Source organism: Megalops cyprinoides, chromosome 2, assembly GCF_013368585.1.
Source record: "Megalops cyprinoides isolate fMegCyp1 chromosome 2, fMegCyp1.pri, whole genome shotgun sequence".
In the NCBI taxonomy this organism is placed as follows: Eukaryota; Metazoa; Chordata; class Actinopteri; order Elopiformes; family Megalopidae; genus Megalops; species Megalops cyprinoides.
Window position 1 is genome coordinate 42,423,786 of NC_050584.1, and position 14,316 is coordinate 42,438,101.

At 47.1% G+C, this 14,316-nt stretch overlaps 1 protein-coding gene across 2 annotated transcripts in view; it reads right to left on the reverse strand.

Moving 5' to 3' along the window:
• Window positions 1-319: 319 nt before the first annotated feature.
• The window catches only part of arhgef18b (rho/rac guanine nucleotide exchange factor (GEF) 18b), a 30,457-nt gene continuing 16,460 nt past the window's right edge, over window positions 320-14,316 (reverse strand). Inside the window, exons 8-22 of one of the 2 annotated variants that reach the window (XM_036521435.1) lie at window positions 13,769-13,894; window positions 13,470-13,587; window positions 12,882-13,127; window positions 11,932-12,008; window positions 11,624-11,802; window positions 11,464-11,537; window positions 10,785-10,970; window positions 10,428-10,568; window positions 9,982-10,100; window positions 9,512-9,574; window positions 9,033-9,080; window positions 8,478-8,939; window positions 3,631-3,952; window positions 3,046-3,150; window positions 320-2,885 (exon numbers count right to left, since the gene is read on the reverse strand). In XM_036521435.1, coding sequence (XP_036377328.1) covers window positions 2,734-2,885; window positions 3,046-3,150; window positions 3,631-3,952; window positions 8,478-8,939; window positions 9,033-9,080; window positions 9,512-9,574; window positions 9,982-10,100; window positions 10,428-10,568; window positions 10,785-10,970; window positions 11,464-11,537; window positions 11,624-11,802; window positions 11,932-12,008; window positions 12,882-13,127; window positions 13,470-13,587; window positions 13,769-13,894 — 2,418 coding nt within the window. In that variant the 3' untranslated portion in view covers window positions 320-2,733. Of the gene's footprint in view, window positions 2,886-3,045; window positions 3,151-3,630; window positions 3,953-8,477; window positions 8,940-9,032; window positions 9,081-9,511; window positions 9,575-9,981; window positions 10,101-10,427; window positions 10,569-10,784; window positions 10,971-11,463; window positions 11,538-11,623; window positions 11,803-11,931; window positions 12,009-12,881; window positions 13,137-13,469; window positions 13,588-13,768; window positions 13,895-14,316 lie in introns of both variants that reach the window. The other variant, XM_036521434.1, reaches the window with a different exon arrangement.

Genomic DNA, 14,316 nt, shown 5'->3' on the forward strand with positions numbered 1-14,316 from the left:
CATTCTGGAAGTTTCCACTGCTTTGCCTTGACAGTTTGCTTTCTTCTCAATTGCTTTCACATCTTACCTTACAAGAGGAGAGAAACCCAACTCCCTTCACTGTGTGGGATGCTGACTGCGAAGAAACAGCGTGACTTAAGAGCACTAGTAAGAAAACGACTCTTTGGTAATCCAAATGAATTAAAAGATGTAAAACCGCTGTTACAACAGGTTGGTAACAAAATGAAAAATCAACTAATAACAAATATATTTAAATTATTACAATGACTTGTACCATAATTATAAAACAACTATAAAGTATTGACTCTTCAGTCCGTCATCATACCCAGGCAACATCTCAAGTCTTGAGAGAAAAATAAAGAGTGAACCAAACACTGGTACTGTACACACAGCCTATTTATTCCTTCACTGGTACTGTACTGTAGCATGGTCACGTCTCGCCAGTCTGTACAGCAGGTCAACAGAAAACCGAGCTTTCTGCGCTAGGTCGGACTCTGTCTGACAACGCGTACTCTTCCCCCCGCTGGTTCTTTTGAGCACGCGGCAACACATGCCACAGGGGAGAGGTTCCCAAACAAAGACCCATAATATAATCTCAGCAGCCTTCTGGTAGCCTTCACCTGTTACAACAACGCCTTCCGCCACAGTCACCATCCATCATCCCATCCATCACTACTTTTCACATTAACAGTTGCTTCAGAGCCTAAAATCTATACAAGTATATACATATGGAGCCGGGGTCAAAAGCACAACACACTACACCAAATAGATTTGTTCAGAATGATCACAAAAAAAATGAATGACTATCGGTCTGCAGATACCTGTCAATGTAGTAAAAATCTAACTAAGCTATTTAAACTTTGGCAATTTTGACCCTGCTTTGCTATTCTTGGCCGCTCTCTTGCTACACAGTGGATTCACAGACCCACAATTTGTACCATCACGTGGAGGAGAACATTTTATTCAGTTCTATACAAGCAAACATACCAAGATATATACACAATTATAAATATATTTTTTTCTGATTTGTACCTAGTTGTAATTTTCAGAAAGTAATAATAAAAATAAAAATAAAATCACTATTTCCTGGTGAATCGTTTGGAGCCAGTTGTTTTTGAGAGGAATAATTCATACACCTGTTTGTATTTTTCTAGTTTATACTAGGCAGAAACGGAATGTGATTTGATCTTTTGTGTACAAGAGTGTTATGGTTAAGCACATCCCTAGTACATTCTACACACCCTTTTGTTACTGGACTAAGACTGGATATAATATAGATTTATCACAGAAACAAATGGACTGATGTAAAATTCCTGGGACTTAATTTAAGACTGGCCTGATGCTTCTGCAAATACAAGAGGAGCTTTCCCATGGGAGAACTGACCATGATTTGATTCAGATAAAGTTATATGAGGAAAGTCTCTGCAGTGCCATAGTGCAACGCTGCCTGTTAACCTCTGTCCTGTCACTTGGAGTTATACAAGTGTCATTACTGTGCATTGCTGTGATGCAGCACTTATGGGTTTCTTGGTTTGGCCTCTGATACCTGGGGGGGGGGGGGGGGGGGGCAGAGTGCAGGACAGGTTCCAGGACTATAGTGGCGGTCATGGATGACGGGGTCTCCAAAGTGGATAGGGAAAAGCACTTCACAGCCATGCTCGTCACTTTCGGATACTGTGCAATCATTCAACACGAGCACTCATATTGGAGCTCTGCCTTGACTCTCTCTGCCTGTTTTACGTGTCCCCACAGACAGCACCGGTAATGACAACTTCAGAGATGAGCTATCCACTATACTTTAAAACCATATGACATGGAAAAGCCTGAGAGCACACTCTTTCTGTCACCCTTTTTTGGGGCATCCTTCATTCTCTGTTTGTTGTTATGATATTTGTTTCTGTACGTTTCTTCTGCTGTAAATCATTTTTCTGTCAATCGTAAATTGTTTTTAGATAAATTTCAATGAATATGGTGCCTGGATGCACTTTAAACATTGGCAGAGCAGGGTTCAGCGGCAGTCCCTGTTGGGGAGCAGTCATCTGTAACGAGGAGTACAAGACTTATGTAAAAGTAAAATCAGCCTCACATGCAACTGTATGGTGCAGACTCCTTCATTGCAAAAATCGCACTTCATTCTTAAGCCTGCTAATTAGTATTTACACTGTGCAAAATGGACACCTCTCCACTCGGCAAGTAAACATGGATGTTGCCACGGTTTGAGTCCTTCGTTAAGGTGCTCTTTCTCAGAAAAAACACACCACAAACTCTTTCTGACAATGCCCTGTGGTCCACCTCCACTCCATGCTTTTCCAGCTTCTGCCAGTACTGGACTTCCTTCAGCTCTCTCTCTTCTTTGGAGGCTCCGGGGCATGAAGTGAACCCTTTATGTGAACACAATGCCAAACCACCAGGAAATATCTCCAGCTTTCTCTTTTGTGTGCTACCTTAAACTGCTTGTGGGTGAATTTAAAACAGGTATTGGTATCTGGGGAAGGGCATAATAAAATACATTCCTGGAAAAATAACTGTAGTAAAAAGAAAACAACTCTAAAAATAAATCTATTCTGGTACCCTTCTGGATAGTTTTTTTTTTTTGTTGCTGGAACACAGTGGACCAAATCACCTTCTGGCCTCGTATCATAGGCCACCCACTGGTCCTGGCTCTGTCTCACGGTGACATGCAGCGGACACCTGGGGTATCCGGGCCTTGCATGGGCGCGGTGGGGTCGGAGCTTAGAAGAAGATGACGTCCTCCTTCGCCATCTCCTCCGTGATGCCGTAGGATGGGGCCAGGTTCTGCAGCGAGCTCTGGCTGATCTGTTTGTGTATACTGGCTGGGTAAGCGGGCTGGGCGTCGGAGTAATTGTCTGGAGGGCTCACAGGATCTGCACGGTTATCCAAGGAAAAAGCACCGAGTCAATTGATTTAATTGCTGTTTATGCAGAGATGGAACAGATAGAGGGGTTAGAGGAGAATGAATGGGACAGCTGTACTTGAGCTTAAGGGGGAGAGAGACACACACAAGTTGCGTGCTGTTTGCTTTACCTGGCTGGTAGAGCTGCAGAGGGCTGACAGACCTCTTTCCTCTTAAACTGCCGTCCTCTTTTCCTGACAACTTGAGAGGCAGCATCTGCTTCATGTCCACTGATGCTGTAGTAGGACAGAGGGAAGAAAAGATCTCAAATGAACTCCACAACATCATCATATACCCCCTTTCCACTGCAGTGCTGGAACCAGGCCAGCATGAACTGGAGCCAAAGAGGCTGACCTTACGCACCACGACTGCTATTTCCACAGCCAGAGCTATAGCACACAACAACACACTAATGTTTGCCCAGACTGAGGCAACCACTCGGACATCCACCTACGCACACCATTGTGCGAGGTTGTCTACACCCATATCACTGTATGCTGTAGACCACACCCATACCACTGAGGTTGTCTACACCTACATCACTCTACCCTGCGCTTCAAACCATCTGCACTACACAGAGTAAGTCACATGCAGTGAATGACGCTTTGTGTAATGTGATGGGATGTAATGTAATGTGTAACAGTAACAGGGTTTTCAGTGTTACAGTGGGTTAGCGGGGTGGCGGAGGCTCCGAGGAGCGCGGGCGGTGCTCTGACCTGAGCTCTCGGTGCGGTGGGAGGCCTTGCCCTTGCCCCCCTTCTCCTTGCCCTTGCTGAGGGCGGCCAGCTTGGTGGGGATCTGCTGCTGGACGCTGCCCTGCTTGTGCAGCTGGTTGGTGGTGCTGATCAGGTGGATGGGCACTTCCGTCTTGATGGGCAGGGTGCTGCTCTCCCGCCGCGGCGGCACCTCCGGCCTCTCCAGGTAATCTCCGGCGGCAATGGGCAGGCTGGGCCGGACGTGGGGCTTGGAGGTCAGGACCAGGTCCCCGGCGCTGCCCATCAGGAGCTCCCCGTTGAAGCTGGTGGAGAGGGGCGGGACCTGGGCGCAGGGAGGGGGAGCGGCGGGGGTTAACACCACTACGCAGACGGCCTGACACATTCTCAAGCTGTTCGCAGGCTGGGCCGAGAAAACGCCTGGGGTTTCCACTGGTGGCTGCACTTAATGTACTACGTTTTACTGCGGAGGCAGCTTTCAAAGAGCAGCGCCTTTTCAGCGGAGAGGAAATGCGTAACTGATGTGCTATTAAGGAAACACAATCTGCTCAAGTGCCTTGTATTTATGGGATGAAAAGAGGAATTAAAAACACATGGTTCTTTTTCTGCTGAGTGCTGAGGTTTTTTTTTTTTTTTAAAAAGATCTTTAAAGTGCTCCAGAAAGCTCTGGGACAATGCACAGGAACACACAAGAAACACAAAACCTGAATGCACTTGGGCAGGAAAAAAAAAGGTGCCATTCAGTCAGACAACCAACCCAGTCAGTGGGGGACTGATTTCTTGAGTGACAACACTGACAGCTTAGAATGTATGCATTGTCAGAACCATAACCATCTTGAAAAAGTAGACAGTTGAGTGCAGCAGATTTTTTTTTGTCTGAAACTCATTTTACCCGGCATTAGCCTTTTATGTCTTCAGAAAGCTGATTGCTCTTTCAGTTCGAAAATGGCCAGGCAATCAGGCCCTGAAGCCGGCTGACGAGGCATGGAAGGTCTAGGGTTACCCGCTTGCCGAGGTATGATTGATGTGCGGCGATTTCCTCCCCGAGATGAAACACGGGTGAGAGCCACGTCGTGAACGTGCACATGTTTCCAGCGGTGTAAGAGCTCCCAGCTGCTGAGGGCCCTCAGGGAAGGGGACTGCAACGCCCCGGCCTGACCCCCATTCAGCCGCACCGGAGGGGAGCATTGTCCACCTCACCGGAGAGGAATGAATAGATGGCACCACTGCCTGTACCTGCCCTCAGGTGAGGCAGGTTAATCAGCAGTGCACTGCAGGCCCGGCTGTGAACGAGGGCGGGTCCGCTCTCTCATGCATCCCCCGCGCACAGATGTTCCATTGTTCTCCTCCCAAGGTGCCTTCCATAAATATAGGGTTACCGGGACTCTAAATATGAGGGGGAACGGAGTGACAGCACAAAGGCTTGACTGACATCACATAAACAATTAGTCCTGGCCACATTCCGGCAGCGGTATTAATGAGAGGGTGCTGCTGTGTAATTATACGTTGCGGTTTCCCGTCTTCAGACTCCCTGGATACTTTATCGGCAAATATTCATTTAAGACCTTTTACCATGAGCAGCGCCTACAGTAATGAGGCGGCCTTTCTAAAATCAAAAGGGTAAACGCCATAACAGCGCACACACAAGCCAACGACAGGGATTTCGTGAGATTTTAAAAGGTTAAAATGAAACATTTTTTCAGGAGGACTACCATATGCATACCAAAAAAAAAATAAAAAAACAATCGTCATGGCACCAAACGGGCAGTTACCGTAGAAGGCCGAGCAGCCCACAGTGCCCGAGCGTGACCACCACAGCTCTGGCCCACTGGTTTCTGGGAAAATGAAGAGTTCCCCTCCTGGCCTTCAGAAAAGGTGCCACACTGAAACTGCGGAAGAAAGAGCCTACAGACAGCAGCCACGCTCTGCGAGGAGACACAGGGCCAAAGTACAGAGCCCCATTGTTAAGGCAGGGAGGAAGTGACAGAGTGCTGTGAAAGGACATGCCCTGGCACAGTTCAAAAGGTTTTAAAACCCACAAGACAGTGCTCAGCACCACAGCAGCACAGCCCTGAGCGGCACAAGGCAAAACTACTGTAAAAACCGTGCCACAGGCTAAAATCTACTATCTAGTTATGCATCAACACCCAAAACTCTCAGACTGTGCTCCATGCCCGAACACATTTCCAAAAGCTGTCGAGGCAGTATATTTTCTCAGTGTATTTTCCTCACCAGTGAAATCCAGAGAAATGTACATTTTAAGCGCCACGGTTAACATGACACAGGGAATATTCTGGGTGACAGTTACTGTGCACAATAAATTACTGGGTAAAGAGTGCAGTGGTTCACTGCCACTGAAAGATAAGGATCCACATAGTGTTTCTATTTATAACAGTTCCCCTCATGCCGAATATAAAACCTAGAAGTGCTTTCAGCATTCCTGTCAGGCTTCAAAGGAAAGGAATCAGATGAAAATCATTTTTACTGGGGGAAGGAGAATACTTGAGAAGCATTTTTTCTTTGGTGATTCATCTTTTCGCACTATTCTGGCTCAATCAGATCTATACAGATTCTCATACTAACTACACACTTTTACAAGGCCAGCAGCCATATCATAATAAGGGACTCTCCCCTTTTCTTGTTCCTCTTGAATACACAGAGGTCTGGTATGATTCCTTTCTTTCTGGAACTGGTTCTGGATATATCTTTCTGGTTCCTTCTGGAGGGCTTTCACAATTCAGCCATTCATTTCCATGGCTGCGTGGCAGCTCCAGCTGCACTGATACTGTCTCAGAAGTGTAATAAAGTGGAATGCAAATGAAAGCTTGTGTTGTGCTGGAACCTGCCACGACTCGCCAGCTTCTATATTTGTATACATACTGTAGATGAAGTATGAGTCCACAGCAATATACAGGATTAATATTGAATATGGTTAGACATATTCAGGATAAACAAACCAGGATGGATAATAAGCTCTTCTCATTAAATGCCTGTATGAATTATGCTCCAGTACCCTCACTGCCACTTCAAACTTACATATTCTCAACTGAAAGACCCTGTGCTCCACACATTTGCCTTGACTATTACTCTGGCCTGTGAGGAGGACAAGAATGGTATTTACAACCTCACTTATTCCATGGACCGGTCCAGGAAAGACAATGATGTGGCTTTCAGGCGAAGGCTGTATCTGAGGTAGTCTGCCACGAAACCAAAGCTTTCTTCATACCTCCACAACACTTGGCAGACACTCACAGCACCGCAAAAACTCCCACTCACTCACAGCTGAAGCAACCTGTGTATAAACCAAGAGCACGAATAAACTACTTCTAGCACGGGTCCAAGAAAAACAAGGCAAGGCAAAACAAAAATGTGAGTGAGAGGTAAAAAAGATTACCCCAGGTCTGGAGAGGGCTTGATCTGACTAGCAAGGGTGAGATCTTGTCATCCCTGCTATTTTGTTTAATTTTGCCACGCCACCCCCGCCCCCCCCCCCCCCCCCCTGTCACAAGCTTAGATTGATATCGCTTTCATCACATTCTGCAACACAGTCAGCTAAAGCTTCGTCACTGTGAAAGCCTCGCTTGTCAGAGAAGTAAAATTTCATGTTTGCAGGTAATTCATGTCAGCTGGATCTTCGCAGGCTCTTCAGTGAGGGCTTTGTGTCAACTACGCAAATGCTTCAAAGCATCGGGGACACAGACGAGCCGAAAGGTTTTCAAGAATAACCCCCCATCGCTTTAACTCGATAAAGCACAGATAGGAGGACGGTTCGGTCAAGACACTGTGAATGGGTGGCTTGTGTTGCCCGAGAGTAAAGAATTACATGTTCGTTTTTGAGTGCGGGGAGCGGTCTAGTCAATCACATGTGAAGGAGGTGAGCCCCTCATCACATTATCTCTGGCAGACAGCGCAGCGCCCTCAGACTTCACAGAAGCTCAGCTGCTTTTTCAAACCAAAACAACTTAATCTGTAACCTGCATCGGTCCATCACAGGACTATGGCCAGCACTGCCTCAGATCCAAATCGACCCTCACAGGGACAGCAGAGCAGGAGAGGGACGCCCTTGTGCTGTTGATTTGTGCGATAAATGGCTCAGAGGGCAACCAGTATATTTGTTTCCCCTCGTGAAGTCAGCTGAATAAAAACAATCAGTGATCAACGAGGAAAAAATACTTTTAAGATGCAAGCATTAACGTGAGCCCTGAACCGCCGGCAATGAACCTGAAACTGCTGTATGTGCAAGCCGAACTCGGCTCCCTGGTCTGATAAGGGCTCAGACCTGTTTCGGAGTAATCTTGCTGATAATGGCACAAGCGGACCCGTCTTTTGTTACTGTTCCTGAAATTACAGTATTTTCTGGGCTTCTGCATTTCCTGGAGCTGGTACAATGCACAGCATTCATGCTGAGGGCAAGCGGATTCTTCCCCTCTGTGGGTGGGTGCCCGGATGGCTGCTTATGACTTTATTCAAGTGACAGAGTTTTGGTGTCTCTTTCCCATGGTAGTGCTTTTGTTATCCTGCGGTCCATCAGTAAACAGGTCTTGCAAGGTGGAAGATATCCTGGTTGAGCTGTGGCAGGAGTCCAAGCCACCCCTATTCTACCTCACAGGAGTCACATTGTTCACAAGCGCATAGCTCAGGCCTCCTGATATTTCACAGAGGCTGATGCCAGGCAGAGGGAGGCGTGGGAATAGCGGAGGTGCTGCGCCCTGCTGTTGCTCTCTGTATCCGCTTTGCTCTGCATCTCTGCGCTTTACCACTGCGCAGAGGACACGTGAGCTAAACCATTAGGCTGTGGTAACACGGGGTTTCGGTGTCGTGTGCAGAGCGGCGGCTCTGTGGAGACCAACCTGCGACTCCAGGGAGAAGAGGCCCGGGTTGGCGATGGTCTTGTTCTTCTTGAACTTCTTCTGCTGCTCCAGGCGCTCCTTCTCCTTCTCGACGGTGCGGGCCGACTCGCGCAGGCGCTCCAGGTCCTGCTGGTACTTCTCGCGCTGCAGCTCCAGCTCCTGCCGCTCCTCCTGGAGCCGCGCCTCCAGCCGCCGGCACTCCTCCTCGCGCTGGCGGAGCCGCGCCTCGCCGGCCTCGGCCTGCTGCCGCTGGCGCTCGCGCTCGCGCTCCCAGCGCGCCTGCTCCTGCCGCTGCTGGCTCTGCAGCTTGTGGAAGCTGGCCAGCTCCTCGCGCTGCTTCTCCAGGTTGCGCTGCTTCTCCTGCTCCAGCAGGATGTTGCCGCGGTGCCGGCCTGGCCGCTCGCGCTCCGTCAGGGAGGCCCGCTGCAGCTCGATGTGGCTGTCCTGCTGGGAGATGATGGCCTGGGGGTGGGGGGAGGGCACACAGTCACTCAGACACCTGGGCGGCCACGGGCTTTCATCTTTTTGAGATAGAGTCAGATCAATGCGTCTTACCTGCAAGCTGTATAGCTTCTGTGAGAGCAGCAGTACATGATCATAAAACTAGGAAATCGAGAGAAAACAACGCATTAATTAGAAACATTAACACATGAGGAGCCTAGCTAGCATCTTTGAATGAGTAATTTGCATGGTGGGGTGAATGTGCTTAGCTCATCAACAGAAAGATGAACTGTCCCCAAATTCAACTAGGCAAAGAAATTGCAGAAAAAAGTGTCAGTGAAGACATAAAATCAACTTAAAATCAACTTTTTTAATGGAATCCATACTACCAGGTCCAATTTATGACAGCAATCATTACACAGAAAGTGTGGTGCACTGAATAAACTTGAAAGATCAGAGAGTGATATCCTTCACTTACACCTTCATGACTAATATATAATAATCCTTCAACAAATTGTTGCCATCTGCTTGTAAGTAACTACATCAACAAGGAATGTGTTCAACCCAGGCACAGGTTCGGCCCACATTCCTACCTCTGCCTCAGGAAAGGAGTTTGACCAGATGGGGGTCCAGCTGGTTGGTGAGGCATCGTCAGCCTGGGGGCAGGACACAAAGGACTCCTTTAACACGAGGGAAATACTAACATTTAAGACAACACTATGACTATTTTCCAAGCCCGATCCACTGACAAAATGCAGGCAACATCGAAAAAGAACCTGTGTAGAAGCATTTTCAATTTCAAACACCACCTACATACAATGAGACAGTCTTAACTATTCCTGTGGGTAAAAAATAGGTCTGAGGACAGAGAAGGTTCTGAAGAAACCATCTGATTGTTCTAATCACCATTTACAACAAACAGATTATTTTGGCTTGTTTATTGTGGGAGAGAGAAGCCTCTACCCTGGTTACAGTCTGTCAGATATGTGTGACCGGGCCTGTCCTCAGAAAACCAGTCTGGAGCAGCATGTGGAATGCAGGGTGTGAGGAGAGCGTAACCCACCGCCTGCTCCAGGTTCACAGCAGCGCACATCTCCTTGAGCATAGGGTCAGAGCTGGCACGCTGGCTCCTCTCCCTGGGCCTGCCGTCTCCGCTGTAGGTCTTCTTCTTCACACTGCCGCCTGCATGGACGGACACGCCGCATATTGTGAAGTTAAATGGGACATACCTCAACACGGGAGAATTTTCCGATAATATCGACAAGGGGCCGCGTTTGGGACTAATCTAAACCCTTTGAGGTTATATCACATTCTTTCCACTTCACACACACACTCACTCAGGGCAGACAGCCAAATGGGCATTTCATAAAAAGCATACACTCCTGAGCGTATAGGAAAGGAGAATGTTTAAAGTGTTCTGCTGTATTCACCCCCCTCAATCAGCGCTGGGGTCTGGCTCCTCTCAATGAAGGACACGTGTAGGTGTGACAGGTGATCAGTGGGCCTTACTCTTGTTGAGGATGGTGGGACTGCTGTCGTAGCCTCCGAAGGTGTCTGCTCTCCGGGGCAGCCCTCCGGAGCTCTGGCTCTCTCCCAGGCGTGGAGTGGGCTCTCTCACGGCCGACAGCATGAGGTTCTGCAGGTTCTCCACTGCAAAGCGAGGACAGACACCCAGCCATTAAATACCGGACCTCTGAACTCCCTTTCTCTAGGCTTTAGTGTTTTTTTGGCTGGGGTTTCAGAGTCCACTTCAATGTTCAAGTTAACAAAACAAGAGTAAGTGTGGCGTGTGGTAAAATATGTGCTTATATCAGCGAGACACACCAGACGTTTAACACTGCCTCTCCCTCGTGGCACTTTCACTACCTTCAGTGATGGCTCCCTTGAGAAGCTGCTCCCCCTGCTGGAGGTCTGAGGAATCTCCTCTCAGCAGCAGGCGGGAGCGAGAGCCGATATCGTCGATCCCCGTGACCGTTTCCGCACACTCAGCAAAGATCTGCAGCTTCTCCGTCAAGTTCTGCGTTATCTGGGCATCCTTCACACTCAGACGCTCTGATAAAAAAAAAAAGAAACATCAAACACATTCCACCTTACTAGCAAAAGTGTGGGATTTTCACAGTGTTGGACTATCTCTAACAGTATGCTTTCCTAATGACAATTTTGGATTATAGGCCATTTTGAAGACACAGACGTACCTTATGTCTCCTGTTTGTATACTTAACACATAATGCTTAGAGTTTTAAGCAAAACTACAACAAGCTATTGTAAATAATAAAGTGTAGTATTACTCTGCCATTCATAGCTACGCGATGCCTAAAACTATACACCAAAATGTAGGTATAATTAAAATTACTGTGCATTGTGCCACCTAGTGGCATCGAAGAAAAATAAAACCCTGGTTGCAACTGATCCCAAACTTGGAAAAGCAAAACAGTGAATCGAGCTGAACAGCAGACTGATCCTCTTAACATGGAATGGACACTGAGACATGTCAAAGCCTCCCCGTCCCGCAGTTTAAACACAGAACCCCCCTCTGGAGCATTACCTTGGAATTCTCTGATTTTGGCGGCTCGCGCCTCCTCCTGCTCGCTGAAGAGCCGCTCCTCCGTGTGCGGGCAGCTGTGGGGACGGACAGAGAGCAGTGTCAGAGGAGCAAGTCTCCACCACTGAGAACAGCCAGCACACACAGGTGGGGGGGGGCTCACCTCTCCACGGCCTGGCGGATCAGCGCCATCCACGTGTTGCGCTCCTCCTTGGAGGAGGTGTGGATCTCGTACATCTCGGGCTCGTTGGAGGAGGCGCAGATCAGGAACATGGCCTTCTCCTCGTGAGCCACCTCCCGAACGATCAGCTTCTGGAGTGAGATCACCGACGGCTTGTTGTCCTGGACGACATGCGCACGCAAAAGAGCAATGTTTCAGGTGAAGCTCAGAGAGGTTCGATAAGACTGGAAATACCAGCACCCTATGCCAGTGAACACAAAGAGAACTGAAGCGATACGGGCGAAACTCACCACAGTGGAGAAGGCATACTTCTGGTCCTTTTCTTGCAATAACAAAAGAACATCTGTCAGCAGCACTGCGAGGATGTCTAAACCAAATAAAGAGAACAAGCATGTAATTGCTGACCAATGACGAGTTTACAAGAAATTGAAATTTTCAGGTCTTACTTACTAATATACAATAATGACTACTCTTAGTCACCTTATTTTTAGACAAAAATGGTTGTAGTAGCAAAACTTAAGACCTTTCAGAAATGACTTTATTTACAGAATAGAGCATTTACAGAACATAGCATCTATGAATAAACCAAAGCACTTCATTCAATTTTCTCCAGCCAAACAGACTACCCTCTACAGTGTCCTGCGGTTCTCACATTGGCAAACCAAGTAGAAAAAGTAGATACATACTGAACTTTCTTGCTTAAGTAGCACTTGGCAGCCACAGTATGTGCTTCAGCTACAAAGGTCTTTGAGTAACAATACATTTTACTACTTGCATTCATTATCTCTTCTTTACTTTTTTGCCCTTCTTCTGTTTACTTAATGCAGTTGTCTTTGTGTTTTTTTAATTATTTAAACTATAGAATCATACACAAATGTATAGAACTGACTTCCCCTTAGTGAGACTACATACAATCAGAAAACGCATAAAGAGAAACAAGGATCATAATCACAATAAACAGAAAATAAATGGAATCACAAATGAATGAACTTCAATCAAACATAAGTAAAAGTTAAGATCTTTTTAAAAAATTGAATTTTAGGTCATACTAGTAACCTGTTTCAGGCCATTTTGGAGGTGGTGGACCCATTTCAGCTAGATGAGACATTATGAACAGGCCTTTGGGGCTCTTTGGGGTTGTGAGAAGATTAGTAATGGGATACCAATGTAATGGGGTACTAGGCTCAAATGTATAGAATGTGAGGGGTAGGCTGGTTGCCAGGCCGTGGACTGCGGTCACCTTTGAGCCTGCCGGAGGCGGCTTTCCAGTTGACGGTGCCCTCATGCAGCAGCTTGCGCCTGCCCTGGGAGAGGTCCTCCCTGCGGAACACACGCCCATCCTTGATCTTGCCCAAGGACTTGGGCTCCATCTTGCTGGCGATGTCCTTCAGCCGAGTGGCCTTCTCGTGCTCGTTCACCTGGGCGTCCACCTGCATGATGGTGTCCTTGATCAGGCCCAATGCACGTGTCAGGTCCTCATGATCCTCTGTGCCAGCTGACGATGAGGAAGAAAGCAAACAAAAAAAACCCCCCCACCAGATTAACAGCGGCCAGTTAGGCACCCTGTGTCGAAAACAAGATCATGTACAGCTTTCATTAGGGCCTCCTCAGCTCTGCTAGATATTCTTTTTAGCGCCTCAAATTGTATTCTACAGCTGCATCGATTCGAGGGTCAAGAAATCAATATGGTTACCAACACCATTTGGAACACAGACACACACTCCTTCATCTTTCGAGACAAGTGCTGTACACTTAGATGTCTCAGCGGAATTAGATGTTGATGTCAGCCATGAATCACAAGTGCAGGGCAGTGCAGTGGCTTCAGTACCTTCAGTATTTTGCAGAATGCGCTCCACCAGGACAGGGTACTTTGTGATGCGCTGCGTCACCAAAAGAATACACTCTGGCACTCCCAGCCTCCGAACAATGGACAGATTGCTGATTTTCTGTGGAATCACGCGAGAGGTATGATTAGTTTTTGTAAGAATACCTGCAAACACAGAAAACACATTTCTGAAATGTTATCTCAGTGCAATAACCTGAACTAAGACAAATGCTGTACCTCAATTTTCGAACACTTAATCTTTACTACACAGTTCTGAATTAACTGAAAGGTAATTTTCTTACCCGCATCAGATTCTGGAACTTCTTGTTGTTCTGCAGAAGCTCTTTGTAATAGTTGAGAGCTTCACTATGGTGACTACAGAAATCACCATAGCTTTCCTTCATTCTGTCCCCTATCTCGCCTGAAAACTTCAATAATAAGACAAAACATCTTTTCAATAAGACAGAAAATCATTTTAATCTACTTCCTTCTCCAGATGTAATTATGCCTTTTATAAAACATACATACTATGAAGTACTGGGCTATGAAAAACTGTGACACAGCAAAAGCTGCGGTTGAGATCAATTAACCACTAGGTGGCACAAGCGAGCACAACTTTTGAGTCCACTGCAATCCCTTTCATAGTGAAAGTGTCTCAGACTTGCACATTTATTGTCTATCTCCTGCACTTAGGATCTACTGGGAATTTTCTGCGTGTTCTGCACCAAAAGAGCATGTTTTGTGCATCCTTTCAGTCAGTCTCAAATAAAGAGAAACTGACAGATCATTCATCATCTTCCCAATCTATGGAAGACTCTGGTGGTCAACTAGGGAGACAATGAGACATCTG